The sequence below is a fragment of the Crinia signifera genome, chromosome 7, assembly GCF_055691185.1.
Source record: "Crinia signifera chromosome 7, ASM5569118v1, whole genome shotgun sequence".
Taxonomy (NCBI): Eukaryota; Metazoa; Chordata; class Amphibia; order Anura; family Myobatrachidae; genus Crinia; species Crinia signifera.
This window is the reverse complement of record NC_139223.1, coordinates 8648076-8661031: the sequence shown is the minus strand read 5'-3', so window position 1 is coordinate 8661031 and position 12956 is coordinate 8648076. Positions and strand designations below refer to the sequence as shown.

At 48.1% G+C, this 12956-nt stretch overlaps 1 protein-coding gene across 2 annotated transcripts in view; it reads right to left on the bottom strand.

Moving 5' to 3' along the window:
- LOC146019738 (uncharacterized) overlaps window positions 1-12956 on the bottom strand; it is a 76048-nt gene that overhangs the window by 21503 nt on the left and 41589 nt on the right. For both annotated transcript variants that reach the window (XM_083152252.1, XM_083152253.1), the window contains 4 exons: window positions 6010-6093; window positions 5218-5295; window positions 4120-4191; window positions 2289-2363 (listed from right to left, as the gene is read on the bottom strand). In XM_083152252.1, the coding sequence (XP_083008378.1) occupies window positions 2289-2363; window positions 4120-4191; window positions 5218-5295; window positions 6010-6093 (309 nt within the window). The remainder of the gene's footprint in view (window positions 1-2288; window positions 2364-4119; window positions 4192-5217; window positions 5296-6009; window positions 6094-12956) is intronic.

Genomic DNA, 12956 nt, shown 5'->3' with positions numbered 1-12956 from the left:
CTCCCTTGCAGCACCTGGGGGAATTACTGGTTTGATTGAGCAGCTTTCACCACTGTTTTTATCTGTCAGCATATGAGGCAGCATGGGAAGGTAGAGGGTGTCTGGGGGCTGGTTCTCTATCACTGTGTGAGTGTGTATGGGTGGAGTCAGAGGCTCTGATAGGCTATTAGCCTATGACTCCACCCAGCGTCTCTGACACACTCACAGCTTGAGTGACAGATGTAGCCATGTTAATAAAAATGTGTAAAAGTGTTTTTATAAAAAAAAACGGCGTGGGGTCCCCCCTCCTAAGCATAACCAGCCCTGGGCTCATTGAGCCGGACCTGGTTCCAAAAATACGGGGGACAAAAAGCATAGGGGTCCCCCGTATTTCTGAAACCAGCCCCGGACTCTTGGACCGGTCCTGGTTCCAAAAATACGGGGGACCAAAAATCTGGGGATCCCCCGTATTTTGAAACCAACACCGGGCTCCAACAGCCCGCGGTGTCATGCCACAGCCGGGGGACACTTTTTATACAAGGTCCCCCGGCCGAAACATGAGCACCGTGGCTGGTCAGCCTTGGACGGGGTACCTGGAGGAGTGGGGACCCCCCCAATAAAGGGGTCCCCCCCCAGGCTTCACCCGTCCAGGGCTGAAGCCTGGGGCTGTCACCGGCGTCCGTGGCCAGTGGACGCCGGCCTGATCGGGTTAAATCGTTCATACGTTACATTGCTTTTTACCGGATAACTACAAGTGCCAGCAGACCTCCCCCGCTTGCTGGGACTTGGAGAACCACAAGTCCCAGCATGCGGGGCATTAATGGGCCCGCTGGGACTTGTAGTCCACCTGTAAAAAGAATGTTTATAAAAAAAACACACACAGAGAAGTACAAGTTTATTACACACACACACACACACACACACACACCTCACTTTTACACCATCATACTTACCATTCCTGGATCCAACGCTGGTCTGGCTACTTCACAGCCGGCTCCCCCCGCACTGACAGGCAGCGAGGAGAACCGGCTCCAATCAGGACTGAGCTATGCGTCTCCATGGAGACGCATACAGTAGCTCAGCCAATCGCGCTCTACAGAAGCTGTCAGAGGCAGCGGTGAAAGCCGGTTCTCCGCGCTGCCTGTCAGTGTGGGGGGAGCCGGCTGTGAAGCAGCCAGACCAGCGTTGGATCCAGGAATGGTAAGTATGATGGTGTAAAAGTGAGGTGAATGTGTATGTAATAAACTTGTACTTTTCTGTGTGTTTTTTTAATAAACATTCTTTTTACAGGTGGACTACAAGTCTCAGCGGGCCCATTAATGCCCCACATGCTGGGACTTGTGGTTCTCCAAGTCCCAGCATCCGGGAGAGGTCTGCTGGCACTTGTAGTTCTCCGGTAAAAAGCAATGTAACGTATGAACGATTTAACCCGATCAGGCCGGCGTCCACTGGCCATGGACGCCGGTGACAGCCCCGGGCTTCAGCCCTGGACGGGTGAAGCCTGGGGGGGGACCCCTTTATTGGGGGGGACCCCACTCCTCCAGGTACCCCGTCCAAGGCTGACCAGCCACGGTGCTCATGTTTCGGCCGGGGGACCTTGTATAAAAAGTGTCCCCCGGCTGTGGCATGATACCGCGGGCTGTTGGAGCCCGGTGCTGGTTTCAAAATACGGGGGACCCCCAGATTTTTGGTCCCCCGTATTTTTGGAACCAGGACCGGTTCAAGAGTCCGGGGCTGGTTTCAGAAATACGGGGGACCCCTATGCTTTTTGTCCCCCGTATTTTTGGAACCAGGTCCGGCTCAATGAGCCCGGGGCTGGTTATGCTCAGGAGGGGGGACCCCACGCCGTTTTTTTTTTTTACTTTTTTTCTTTAGCAGAAAATAGCATTTCTGAAAATGCGCACATTTTCATGACTGAAAATGCGCACATTTTCATGACTAAAAATCGCCCGAAATCGCGGCAAATCGCACTTTTTGCCGCAAATTTGCATCTCATTACATATGTGAATTCGCGGCAAAAAATGCGATTTTTAAAGGTGCGATTTGGTGCGATTTTTTTTTTACTAACAAAATCGCACCCTATGACATCTCGCCCATTATATATAATCTGATTGGTTGCTATGTTCAGTAGAACTCCCACCTTAGTACATGTACCCCTATGAGTACATATGATAGAGGTGTCTGTCACTAGCAGATACATGTGTATAAATGTGTCCCCATCTTCTGCGGTACCTCTTATATACATATGTATACTGTATAGTATCTCATAGACATTGGGGCTTCCCTGCAGTATACAGCACAATACTCACCACTGCGCGTTTCCGATAGAAGCCAGGGAATATATGTCTGGAGCAAGCTGTGACCCACAGGACTGAGAGAGTAGCCTGTAACACACACAGCGAGAGCGCACATAGTGTAAATGACAATGTACTCACTCACTACCGATACGCGCTACACTGCATGGGGGAACAGGCAGCGACAGGATGGGGAAGAGACAAGCACTGTACTACTAGGGAGAAGATGGTACAAGGGACATTACTGTGTGGGGCATAATATGGTGCAAGGGGCATTTACTGTGTGGGGCATAGCATGGTGCAAGGGGCATTTACTGTGTGGGGCATAATATGGTGCAAGGGGCATTTACTGTGTGGGGCATAATATGGTACAAGGGGCATTTACTGTGTGGGGCATAATATGGTGCAAGGGGCATTTACTGTGTGGTGCATAATATGGTGCAAGGGGCATTTACTGTGTGGGGCATAATATGGTGTAAGGGGCATTTACTGTGTGGGGCATACAATGGTGCAAGGGACATTTACTGTGTGGGGAATAATATGGTGCAAGAATCATTACTGTGTGGGGCATATAGTGCAAGAGACATTACTGTGTGGGGTATAATATGGTGCAAGGGGCATTAATGTGTGGGGTATAATCTGGTGCAAGGGGCATTACTGTGTGGGGAATAATATAGTACAAGGGGCATTCATGTGTGGGGTATAATATGGTGCAAGGGACATTACTGTGTGGGGCATAATATGGTGCAAGGGACATTTACTGTGTGGGGCATAATATGGTGCAAGGGGCATTTACTGTGTGGGGCATAATATGGTGCAAGGGGCATTTACTGTGTGGTGCATAATATGGTGCAATGGGCATTTACTGTGTGGTGCATAATATGGTGCAAGGGGCATTTACTGTGTGGGGCATAAAATAGTGCAAGTAGCATTAAGTGTGTGGGGCATAATATGGTGTAAGGGGCATTTACTGTGTGGGGCATAAAATTGTGCAAGGGGCATTTACTGTGTGGGGCATAATATGGTACAAGGGGCATTAACTGTGTGGGGAATAATATGGTGCAAGGGGCATTACTGTGTGGGGCATATAGTGCAAGATACATTACTGTGTGGGGTATAATATGGTGCAAGGGGCATTACTGTGTGGGGTATAATATGGTGCAAGGGGCATTACTGTGTGGGGAATAATATAGTACAAGGGGCATTCATGTGTGGGGTATAATATGGTGCGAGGGGCATTACAGTGTGGGGCATAATATAGTATAAGGGGCATTACTGTGTGGGGCATAATATAGTACAAGGGGAATTACTGTGTGGGGTATAATATGGTGCAAGAGGCATTACTATGTGGTGTATAATATGGTGCAAGGGGCATTACTGTGTGGGGAGTTATATAGTACAAGGGGCATTACTGTGTGGGGCATAATATAGTACAAGGGGCATTACTGTGTGGGGCATAATATAGTACAAGGGGCATTACTGTGTGGGGCATAATATAGTACAAGGGGCATTACTGTGTGGGGCATAATATAGTACAAGGGGAATTACTGTGTGGTGTATAATATGGTGCAAGGGGCATTACTGTGTGGGGAATTATATAGAACAAAGGGCATTAATGTGTGTGGCATAATATAGTACAATCGCCAAGTCCATTGCAGTTAGACCACACACCCTGCAGAAAGGTCACACCCCATTTTGGGGCACACAAGCACCTTTGGTGAGCACAAGGGTTATATTTGTACAATGTCTATGGAGGGGGAAAGGGGACATTATTTAGTGTTGGCACTGGGTAATGAAGGTGGAGGAAATACAGGTATAGATGGCAGAATAAGCACCTCATACTCACGTTGGAGATGCTGGGTTTGTGGTAAGCATCGTAGGCGCTGAGCAGGGTCACCGCGAAGGAGACAACCTTACACTGAAATACAACATAGGCGCTAATGATCAGACTGGCCGCCTGTGATCACCCAACTCTCTATCGCCCCCTATACCCACAGTACCTGGAGCATCAGTACTCCAGAGGAGGGAATACCTGTCCATCCAGAGTCGCTGTTCTTACACTGTTCCTGAATCACAGGAGCCGTTAGTGAGCCAATCGCGGTTCAGCAGCCAATCAGGAGCTGCCACAGCAGTTGGTTGGTCCGCAAGCTCCAATTGGCTCATGGCCGGCTCCATATGTGAAATGCTACCAGCACGGTCTCCACATTGCTACCACCTGATGCTCCAGCTACAATCAGTCGGTGGCACAGATCCATCCCAGGAAGGAGGGGCCCTCCCTAAACTGTGTGTCCTGGGCCCCCCAATTTCTGATGTTAGCCCAGGCAACATGCGTAATACACCAAAAGCTGTGTCTGCACTTCAGAGTGGGCAATTGGCAGTATTAGGGATGGCCATCGTTGCCATTGCCATTGATGGTTGCCATCAATGGCAATTCTGCAACAGGCCATCGATAGTGTTAAACTATGCAATGGATGACCATCGATATTTTTATATATCAATGGTCATCCATTGTGTTTGATTGATTGGCCTGTGGGCCAATCAAAACACAGGGGCGGGGCTTCGCGGGTGCCGGGGCGGAGCTATGCTCCGTGCCCCGGCACTTACCAAAAAAAAAGCAAAACATTGTTATGCTGTTCCATCGATGGAGGGAAACCATCTGGTTCTCCCCCATCGATGGCAAAAGTATTCAACATCGGCCATGAACCATCGATGATTTCAAATCATCGATGGTTGATGGCCATCCCTAGGCAGTATTTAGATGGTGTATTATCTATCTATGTATCACCGTCCCTATAACTTAAAGTTACCTAATACTGCATGTCGCCACTTTACATATACTGGAAAATATCATATTTATTATCGTATATTAACTAAAATCCACATTATTATTATTATTATTATTATTATATTACACATTCAACCTTCAGTCACACAATATACTCACAATGCCTAGTGGCGGTGTATACGGCCTGGCGCAGAGAGTCGTCCCGCACACTGCGGCCCAGAGTCCGGACAGCATAAGCTGAGTATGGAAAGAGAAGGGGGTCAGTCAGTACTACGCCAGGCTGCGCAGAGTATTTCACATGACATTGACCTGCGTCTCCCAGATGTGCTGCTTACGCCCCCATGCGGAACTGCACAGTATCAATGTATGGGCAGAGACAGAGGCAAAACCACCCTTAGGGGCCCACTGCTCCCCATATTACCCTCTTCCTGCCCCCACTTTTTTTTCTCTGCCTTCCCCTGCCTCTACCTGTCACCCTCGGACTCTCCATGTCACCCTCGGCCATTTTGCATATTGGGAACTAGGGTTGGGGTGGAGTATGGGGGCCCAAAGTATATTTTTGCACCTGGGCTCACAACCCACAAGTTTCACCACTAAGCGGAGAGATGGAGCAGGGGTGCGAAGCTCAGTAATGGTGCGCCGACACTGATGGGGTTCATGCACACCTGCCCGAACACACATGGTCGGAGGTGGATCTTGCGTACATGCTGGGCGCTGCCTTCTCCAGGGAATGTGGTCAGGTCAGCTAACTGGTACCTACATATCTGTAGTCAGGCACCCTATTGTCTTCCTCCCAGTGCTCGCTGGGCAGCCGAGAGCCGAGACGGGCACGTTCTCTGGAATTTGTACCCAATGCACATGTGCCTGCACTGGGCGGGAGCTGGGGACCCAGCAGCACAGATTTGGGGGTCTATGAAGTAAAGTTGGTGTTTATATTCGGAAGATACTCACATGTATGGGATCTGGTGTGAGATATGTATGCCACCATATAAGCAGAGAAGGTGGAAGTACCATCAGCGTCAGCACTGTTCTGACCTAATACAGAAAAGTTACAACATGATAATAAATATGACATATTGTTTATCAGACTGTGATACATTAAATGTGCAGAATATAAATAACAAAAACAAATGTGTCATAAATTCCTGGCTTTGGTAACTAGTGAGGTCACATCTCTTCCCTCTCTGGGCCAGATGGATCAAGCTTCAAAAGTGTGACATTGAGAGTGATAAACAACCAGCCAATCAGCTCCTCCCTGTCATTTTTCAAACCCAGCCTGTAACGACAGTTAGGAGCTGATTGGCTGGCTGTTTATCACTCTCCATTTTATCACTTTTTTTAAGCTTGATACATCTGGCTCTTAGTGCTGTGTGTGATTATCTGGTATATATTGATACCCTGACTGAGTCTGATCTCTGGGCATATCCTGATATCCTGCCCTCAGTCTGATCTCTGGGCATATCCTGATATCCTGCCCTCAGTCTGATCTCTGGGCATATCCTGATATGCTGCCCTCAGTCTGATCTCTGGGCATATCCTGATATCCTGCCCTCAGTCTGATCTCTGGGCATATCCTGATATCCTGCCCTCAGTCTGATCTCTGGGCATATCCTGATATGCTGCCCTCAGTGAAGTCTGATCTCTGGGCATATCCTGATATCCTGCCCTCAGTCTGATCTCTGGGCATAACCTGATATCCTGCCCTCAGTCTGATCTCTGGGCATATCCTGATATGCTGCCCTCAGTCTGATCTCTGGGCATATCCTGATATCCTGCCCTCAGTCTGATCTCTGGGCATATCCTGATATGCTGCTCTCAGTCTGATCTCTTGGCATATCCTGATATGCTGCCCTCAGTCTGATCTCTGGGCATATCCTGATATCCTGCTCTCAGTCTGATCTCTGGGCATAACCTGATATCCTGCCCTCAGTCTGATCTCTGTGCATATCCTGATATGCTGCCCTCAGTCTGATCTCTGGGCATATCCTGATATGCTGCCCTCAGTCTGATCTCTGGGCATATCCTGATATGCTGCTCTCAGTCTGATCTCTTGGCATATCCTGATATGCTGCCCTCAGTCTGATCTCTGGGCATATCCTGATATCCTGCCCTCAGTCTGATCTCTGGGCATATCCTGATATCCTGCCCTCAGTCTGATCTCTGGGCATATCCTGATATCCTGCCCTCAGTCTGATCTCTGGGCATATCCTGATATGCTGCCCTCAGTCTGATCTCTGGGCATATCCTGATATCCTGCCCTCAGTCTGATCTCTGGGCATATCCTGATATGCTGCCCTCAGTGAAGTCTGATCTCTGGGCATATCCTGATATCCTGCCCTCAGTCTGATCTCTGGGCATAACCTGATATCCTGCCCTCAGTCTGATCTCTGGGCATATCCTGATATCCTGCCCTCAGTCTGATCTCTGGGCATATCCTGATATGCTGCCCTCAGTCTGATCTCTGGGCATATCCTGATATGCTGCTCTCAGTCTGATCTCTGGGCATATCCTGATATGCTGCTCTCAGTCTGATCTCTTGGCATATCCTGATATGCTGCCCTCAGTCTGATCTCTGGGCATATCCTGATATCCTGCCCTCAGTCTGATCTCTGGGCATATCCTGATATGCTGCCCTCAGTCTGATCTCTGGGCATATCCTGATATGCTGCTCTCAGTCTGATCTCTTGGCATATCCTGATATCCTGCCCTCAGTCTGATCTCTGGGCATATCCTGATATGCTGCCCTCAGTCTGATCTCTGGGCATATCCTGATATCCTGCCCTCAGTCTGATCTCTGGGCATATCCTGATATCCTGCCCTCAGTCTGATCTCTGGGCATATCCTGATATGCTGCCCTCAGTCTGATCTCTGGGCATATCCTGATATGCTGCCCTCAGTCTGATCTCTGGGCATATCCTGATATGCTGCTCTCAGTCTGATCTCTTGGCATATCCTGATATGCTGCCCTCAGTCTGATCTCGGGGCATATCCTGATATCCTGCCCTCAGTCTGATCTCTGGGCATATCCTGATATGCTGCCCTCAGTCTGATCTCTGGGCATATCCTGATATGCTGCTCTCAGTCTGATCTCTTGGCATATCCTGATATCCTGCCCTCAGTCTGATCTCTGGGCATATCCTGATATGCTGCCCTCAGTCTGATCTCTGGGCATATCCTGATATCCTGCCCTCAGTCTGATCTCTGGGCATATCCTGATATCCTGCCCTCAGTCTGATCTCTGGGCATATCCTGATATGCTGCCCTCAGTCTGATCTCTGGGCATATTCTGATATCCTGCCCTCAGTCTGATCTCTGGGCATATCCTGATATCCTGCCCTCAGTCTGATCTCTGGGCATATTCTGATATCCTGCCCTCAGTCTGATCTCTGGGCATATCCTAATATCCTGCCCTCAGTCTGATCTCTGGGCATATCCTGATATGCTGCCCTCAGTCTGATCTCTGGGCATATCCTGATATCCTGCCCTCAGTCTGATCTCTGGGCATATTCTGATATCCTGCCCTCAGTCTGATCTCTGGGCATATTCTGATATCCTGCCCTCAGTCTGATCTCTGGGCATATCCTGATATTCTACATTCAGTCTGATCTCTGGGCATATCCTGATATCCTGCCCTCAGTCTGATCTCTGGGCATATCCTGATATGCTGCCCTCAGTCTGATCTCTGGGCATATCCTGATATCCTGCCCTCAGTCTGATCTCTGGGCATATTCTGATATCCTGCCTTCAGTCTGATCTCTGGGCATATTCTGATATCCTGCCCTCAGTCTGATCTCTGGGCATATCCTGATATTCTACATTCAGTCTGATCTCTGGGCATATCCTGATATCCTGCCCTCAGTCTGATCTCTGGGCATATCCTGATATTCTACATTCAGTCTGATCTCTGGGCATATCCTGATATCCTGCCCTCAGTCTGATCTCTGGGCATATCCTGATATCCTGCCCTCAGTCTGATCTCTGGGCATATCCTGATATGCTGCCCTCAGTCTGATCTCTGGGCATATCCTGATATCCTGCCCTCAGTCTGATCTCTGGGCATATCCTGATATGCTGCCCTCAGTCTGATCTCTGGGCATATCCTGATATCCTGCCCTCAGTCTGATCTCTGGGCATATCCTGATATCCTGCCCTCAGTCTGATCTCTGGGCATATCCTGATATCCTGCCCTCAGTCTGATCTCTGGGCATATCCTGATATCCTGCCCTCAGTCTGATCTCTGGGCATATCCTGATATGCTGCCCTCAGTCTGATCTCTGGGCATATCCTGATATCCTGCCCTCAGTCTGATCTCTGGGCATATCCTGATATGCTGCCCTCAGTGAAGTCTGATCTCTGGGCATATCCTGATATCCTGCCCTCAGTCTGATCTCTGGGCATATCCTGATATGCTGCCCTCAGTGAAGTCTGATCTCTGGGCATATCCTGATATCCTGCCCTCAGTCTGATCTCTGGGCATAACCTGATATCCTGCCCTCAGTCTGATCTCTGGGCATATCCTGATATGCTGCCCTCAGTCTGATCTCTGGACATAACCTGATATCCTGCCCTCAGTCTGATCTCTGGGCATATCCTGATATCCTGCCCTCAGTCTGATCTCTGGGCATATCCTGATATCCTGCCCTCAGTCTAATCTCTGGGCATATCCTGATATTCTACATTCAAGGGGAAATCTATTAAGAAAGGCCCAAGAGGGATCGGCCGTGATCGGCCGGAAAATACCACCGGAGAAAATTTACTAAGCATCCAAATTCTCAGGATTCGTATTTTCCAATGGTGAAGTCATTCGTATTTGGCTGCCGAGTTTACCGGCAGCCAAATACGGACGAGCGTGAAGTATTGCACGGATCAGTCATATCCGTCTTATCAGTCAGATCAGTCATATTCGTCATATCAGTCAGATCAGTCAGATCCGTCATATCAGTCAGATCCATCATATTAGTCAGATCCATCATATCAGTCAGATCCATCATATCAGTCAGATCAGTCATATTCGTCATATCAGTCAGATCCATCATATCATTCAGATCCGTCATATTCGTCATATCAGTCAGATCCATCATATCCGTCATATCAGTCAGATCCATCATATCAGTCATATCAGTCATATTCGTCATATCAGTCAGATCAGTCAGATCCGTCATATCAGTCAGATCCATCATATTAGTCAGATCCATCATATCAGTCAGATCCATCTTATCAGTCAGATCAGTCCTATCCGTCATATCAGTCAGATAAGTCAGATACATCATATCCATCATATCAGTCCTATCCGTCATATCAGTCAGATACATCATATCCATCATATCACTCATATCCGTCAGACAGGGCCGTCTTTCCCATTGGGCTTAATGGGCAGTTGCCCAGGGGCCCAAGGATAGTAGGGGCCCACCACAATGGAGAAGATGGCACTGTCCTAGGGAAAGGCGGCAGGCGGTGTGTAGCGGGGATCCTGGCAGCGGCGGGTGGAGGGGACCCAGGCAGCGGGCGAAGTGTGCCGGGGACCCGGGCAGCAGGCGGCGTGTGCAGGGGACCTGAGCAGCGGGCGGCGTGTGCAGGGGACCCGGGCAGCAGCGTGTGGCAGGGTCCGTCCAGGAAGCGGAGACCTTGATGTAGTGCTGTCTGCCGCCGGGCAGGAAGCGCTGCTGTGCTGATTTTGAAAAGACTGGCCATATGCTGATTGGCCGGACGCTCAGCCAATCAGCGCCCAGCCATTCTTTCCAAAATCTGCAGCGCTTCCCGCACGGCGGCAAAAAGCACTACATCAAGGTCTGAGTTGCCACTTCCTGGACGGACCTTTCCACCCACCGCTGCCCGGATCCCCGCCACCCGCTGCTGCTGCACATAGGTGAGGGGAGGGGGGTTGTGAGGGGAGGGGGGTTATGAAAGGAGGGGGGTTATGAGGGGAGGGGGGCCCTCAAATTATTTTGCCATGGGGCCCATTATATTCTTAAGACGGCCCTGCCGTCAGATCCATCATATACATCAGATCCGTCATATCCATCATATCCGTCATATCCATTAGATCCGTCATATCAGTCATATCTATCATATCCGTCTTATCAGTCAGATCCATCATATCCGTCAGATCCATCATATCAGTCAGATCAGTCTTATCCGTCATATCAGTCTGATCAGTCAGATCCATCATATCCGTCTTATCAGTCAGATCCATCATATCCGTCAGATCCATCATATCCGTCAGATCAGTCTTATCCGTCATATCAGTCATTTCAGTCAGATCTGTCATATCAGTCACATCCATCATATGAGTCATATCAGTCAGATCCTTTGATCAAGTTTTAGGTGGAGTCAGTGCGCACTATTGTCCAAAAGTTCACAAGCAGCCCTCTGCTGATCTGAAGGGGGAGCAACATCCACTCGTTTGTATACTGAAAAATAGGGATTAGGTCAGCAGAAATGGTGTGCAGAACCTATGAAAATCGGGACCCATATGCTGGATTTTTTTTAACCAGATAAAAGATCCACACCTGAAGAAGGATTTGAAACCCGAAACATGTTTTGAGGATGCCATCACGCTGATGGGAGAATCAGATACCATCTGTGACATCATTTATTTAAGCCTGTGCGGTGGTGCGCCGCTCTGCTATTGGGGACCCTCCATCTAAATAGCACTATAGCCCACCTCACCCACCCTAAATAGTGAGATACACATCTATTGTCACCCCCGTCCAATAGCAATGTACTTCATCTTGCACTGACACTTTGATGTGCAGTTTGTGATTGTTTTCCTGCTTCTATGAAATTTGTTTAATAAATTATTTTTATCTGGTTAAAAAAAATCCAGCATATAAATCCTGATTTTCATAACATATCATCCATAGGTTTTGTGCGCCATTTCTGCTGACCAAATCCCTATTTTTCAATATCAGTCAGATCCGTCATATCAGTCATATCAGTCATATCAGTCATATCCGTCAGATCAGTCAGATCCATTATATCAGTCATATCAGTCAGATCCGTCATATCAGTCAGATCCATCATATCAGTCATATCAGTCAGATCAGTCTTATCCATCATATCAGTCAGATCCATCATATCCATCATATTAGTCAGAACAGTCAGATCCATCATATCCGTCTGATCAGTCAGATCAGTCTTATTATTCAGATCAATCATAACAGTCAGATCCGTCATATCAGTCAGATCCGTCATATTAGTCAGATCCATCATATCAGTCATATCAGTCAGATCTGTCCTATCACTCAAATCAGTCAGATCCCTCATATCAGTCATTTCCGTCAGATCCGTCATATCAGTCATTTCTGTCAGATCCGTCATATCAGTCAGATCCATCATATCAGTCAGATCCGTCATATCAGTCATACTGTATCAGTTAGATCCGTCATATCAGTCATATCAGTCAGATCAGTCTTATCCATCATATCAGTCAAATCCATCATATCCATCATATTAGTCAGAACAGTCAGATCCATCATATCCGTCTGATCAGTCAGATCAGTCATATTAGTCAGATTAATCATAACAGTCAGATCCGTCATATCAGTCATATCAGTCATATCAGTCATATCCGTCATACTGTATCAGTTAGATCCGTCATTTCAGTCATATCAGTCAGATCCGTCATATCAGTCATATCAGTCAGATCTCTCATAGCAGTCATTTTCGTCAGATCCGTCATATCAGTCAGATCCATCATATCAGTCAGATCCGTCATATCAGTCATACTGTATCAGTTAGATCCGTCATATCAGTCATATCAGTCAGATCCGTCATATCAGTCATACTGTATAAGTTAGATCCGTCATATCCGTCAGATCAGTCAGATCAGTCATATCAGTCAGATCCCTCATATCAGTCATATCAGTCAGATCTGTCATATCAGTCAGATCTGTCAT